The sequence below is a fragment of the Echinococcus granulosus genome (genome assembly GCF_000524195.1).
Source record: "Echinococcus granulosus chromosome Unknown EG_S00084, whole genome shotgun sequence".
Lineage (NCBI taxonomy): Eukaryota > Metazoa > Platyhelminthes > Cestoda > Cyclophyllidea > Taeniidae > Echinococcus > Echinococcus granulosus.
Window position 1 is genome coordinate 340,724 of NW_020170464.1, and position 1,741 is coordinate 342,464.

Consider the following 1,741-nt stretch of genomic DNA (forward strand, 5'->3'; position numbering starts at 1 on the left):
TTTCAAGGTCTTACCTTCCTGCAAATCTCTAACAAAGTGCCATTATACAGGGACGGGCCGATATTGTTGTTTGGCAGATAAACAAGTAAGTAATAGTCCAGTGAGGAGGCAAAATTAATTCCACTCGGCGACTGTGGAGTTACGTTGGCTGGCATTTGCGTTGAGGTAGGTAGGTAGTGGGAAAGTGCCTCTTGCCTAGCTCTGAAATAAAGACAGAGGCGGTAGAGGTAGAGGTAAATAAATGGGCAAGTAAGTAAATGAAATACAAAGTAAGATGGGGGCGAATATGTCGATGGAAGGTAGACAGGTGTGCAGTGAATGGATGATAAATAATAATAATAATGATGATGAGGGAACTGGGTCACCAATAATGGGTAACTACATGAAAGACAGACGCGTGGCGGACAGGAATGGAGGTATTAGAGAAAAAGACAAGGGTAAATGGGTGGATGAGTTTTTGAATGAAGTGAATGTTGAGGGAATTGAAGAACGCCAAAATGGAATGGATGGAGTGGATGAGTGAAAGAGAGATGAATACTCGCTTGCTGGCTCGCTCTCTAACAACCACAACCAAACACAACAACAATGATAATAGTAATAATAGTAATACACTGGAGGATGTTCATATTTCCCAATTGGCTACCTAATCACCGACCGCCCACACTCGCATACACACAACATGTCAGTATCGTTAATGCACTTGATAGGGCGGAATGGATAACACACGCACACACACACACACACAGAGAGAGAGAGAGAGGAGGCCACTACTGATTGCGTCAACGATGTCACAGCGTAACTGATGCAGCTACTACCAACTGCTACTGGGAAGCGTGGACTGGCTAATCCAAGTAGTGGGAGAGGAAGGAACCCACAATATCCTACCAGGAAGCCACAACCTGCTGATCCATCCACTGGACAGACAAATAGTGGAGGAATGAGTTGAGTTGAATTGGAGAGGAGATATGATAACGTTCAACTTGCAGACACTGGTAGCATAGTGGAATTACATCTCATTGACTGCACATTTGAAGTATGATTTACCAGTGGATAGTAGTAATATGGTTAAACGGAATGCAGGGATGAGGTACTTGTTTGAGTTATGATAAGAACAAACATCCTTGAGTGAAAAAGAAAATTTACCAGAATTAGAAAAGGAATGGGGGAAAAAGAAGTCCACTTGTCAATGTCATCCTGCCCCGCGGTTGGGGATGTGCAGTAGATGCAGAAAACGGACCACCTAGCAGAGGAATGCTCCTCTCACGGCAATTATAATAAGAAGGAAATTGGGAAAAAAAGTGGAAATACATCGTACAATGGGCATAAGTGACATGGCATAGTAAAAAGAGGTAAGTAGGAGAAAGGGTTGACGACAGTGCAAAGCACAGAGATAAACAGGGAGGAATAAATAAAAGAAGCTAAGGAGAGATAAGTGGAAGAGGATAGAGAGAAAAGAATAACAATGAGAAACACTTATAAATATGGAAAGTAGTTTCGATGTGAAACATAAAAAGGGAGGACATGCGAAGAAAAGGAGATGAAAGGCATAGGAGGAAGTGGTGAAACACAAATATTCCTTACCTAAGTAATAGGCGAAGTCATGCAAAAGAAGAGGAGGAACATCTTCCATGCTGATGGAATAATGGTTAACGGTCGGTCGGTCCATGGGGAACAGACAAGTGGTAGTGGTGGTCTAAAAAAGGAAGGGGAACGTAACTGTCGTGAGGACGAGGAGGAGGTG

The 1,741-nt window shown here is 42.9% G+C and overlaps 1 protein-coding gene across 1 annotated transcript in view; it reads left to right on the forward strand. All coding sequences in view use genetic code 11, as the record gives it.

Annotated features, from left to right (window-relative positions):
• Nucleotides 1-292: 292 nt before the first annotated feature.
• EGR_07712 (hypothetical protein) overlaps nt 293-1,741 on the forward strand; it is a gene marked incomplete at both ends in the record, with an annotated part of 8,746 nt that continues 7,297 nt past the window's right edge. Inside the window, one exon of the mRNA XM_024496961.1 lies at nt 293-511. Coding sequence (XP_024348666.1) covers nt 293-511 — 219 coding nt within the window. The remainder of the gene's footprint in view (nt 512-1,741) is intronic.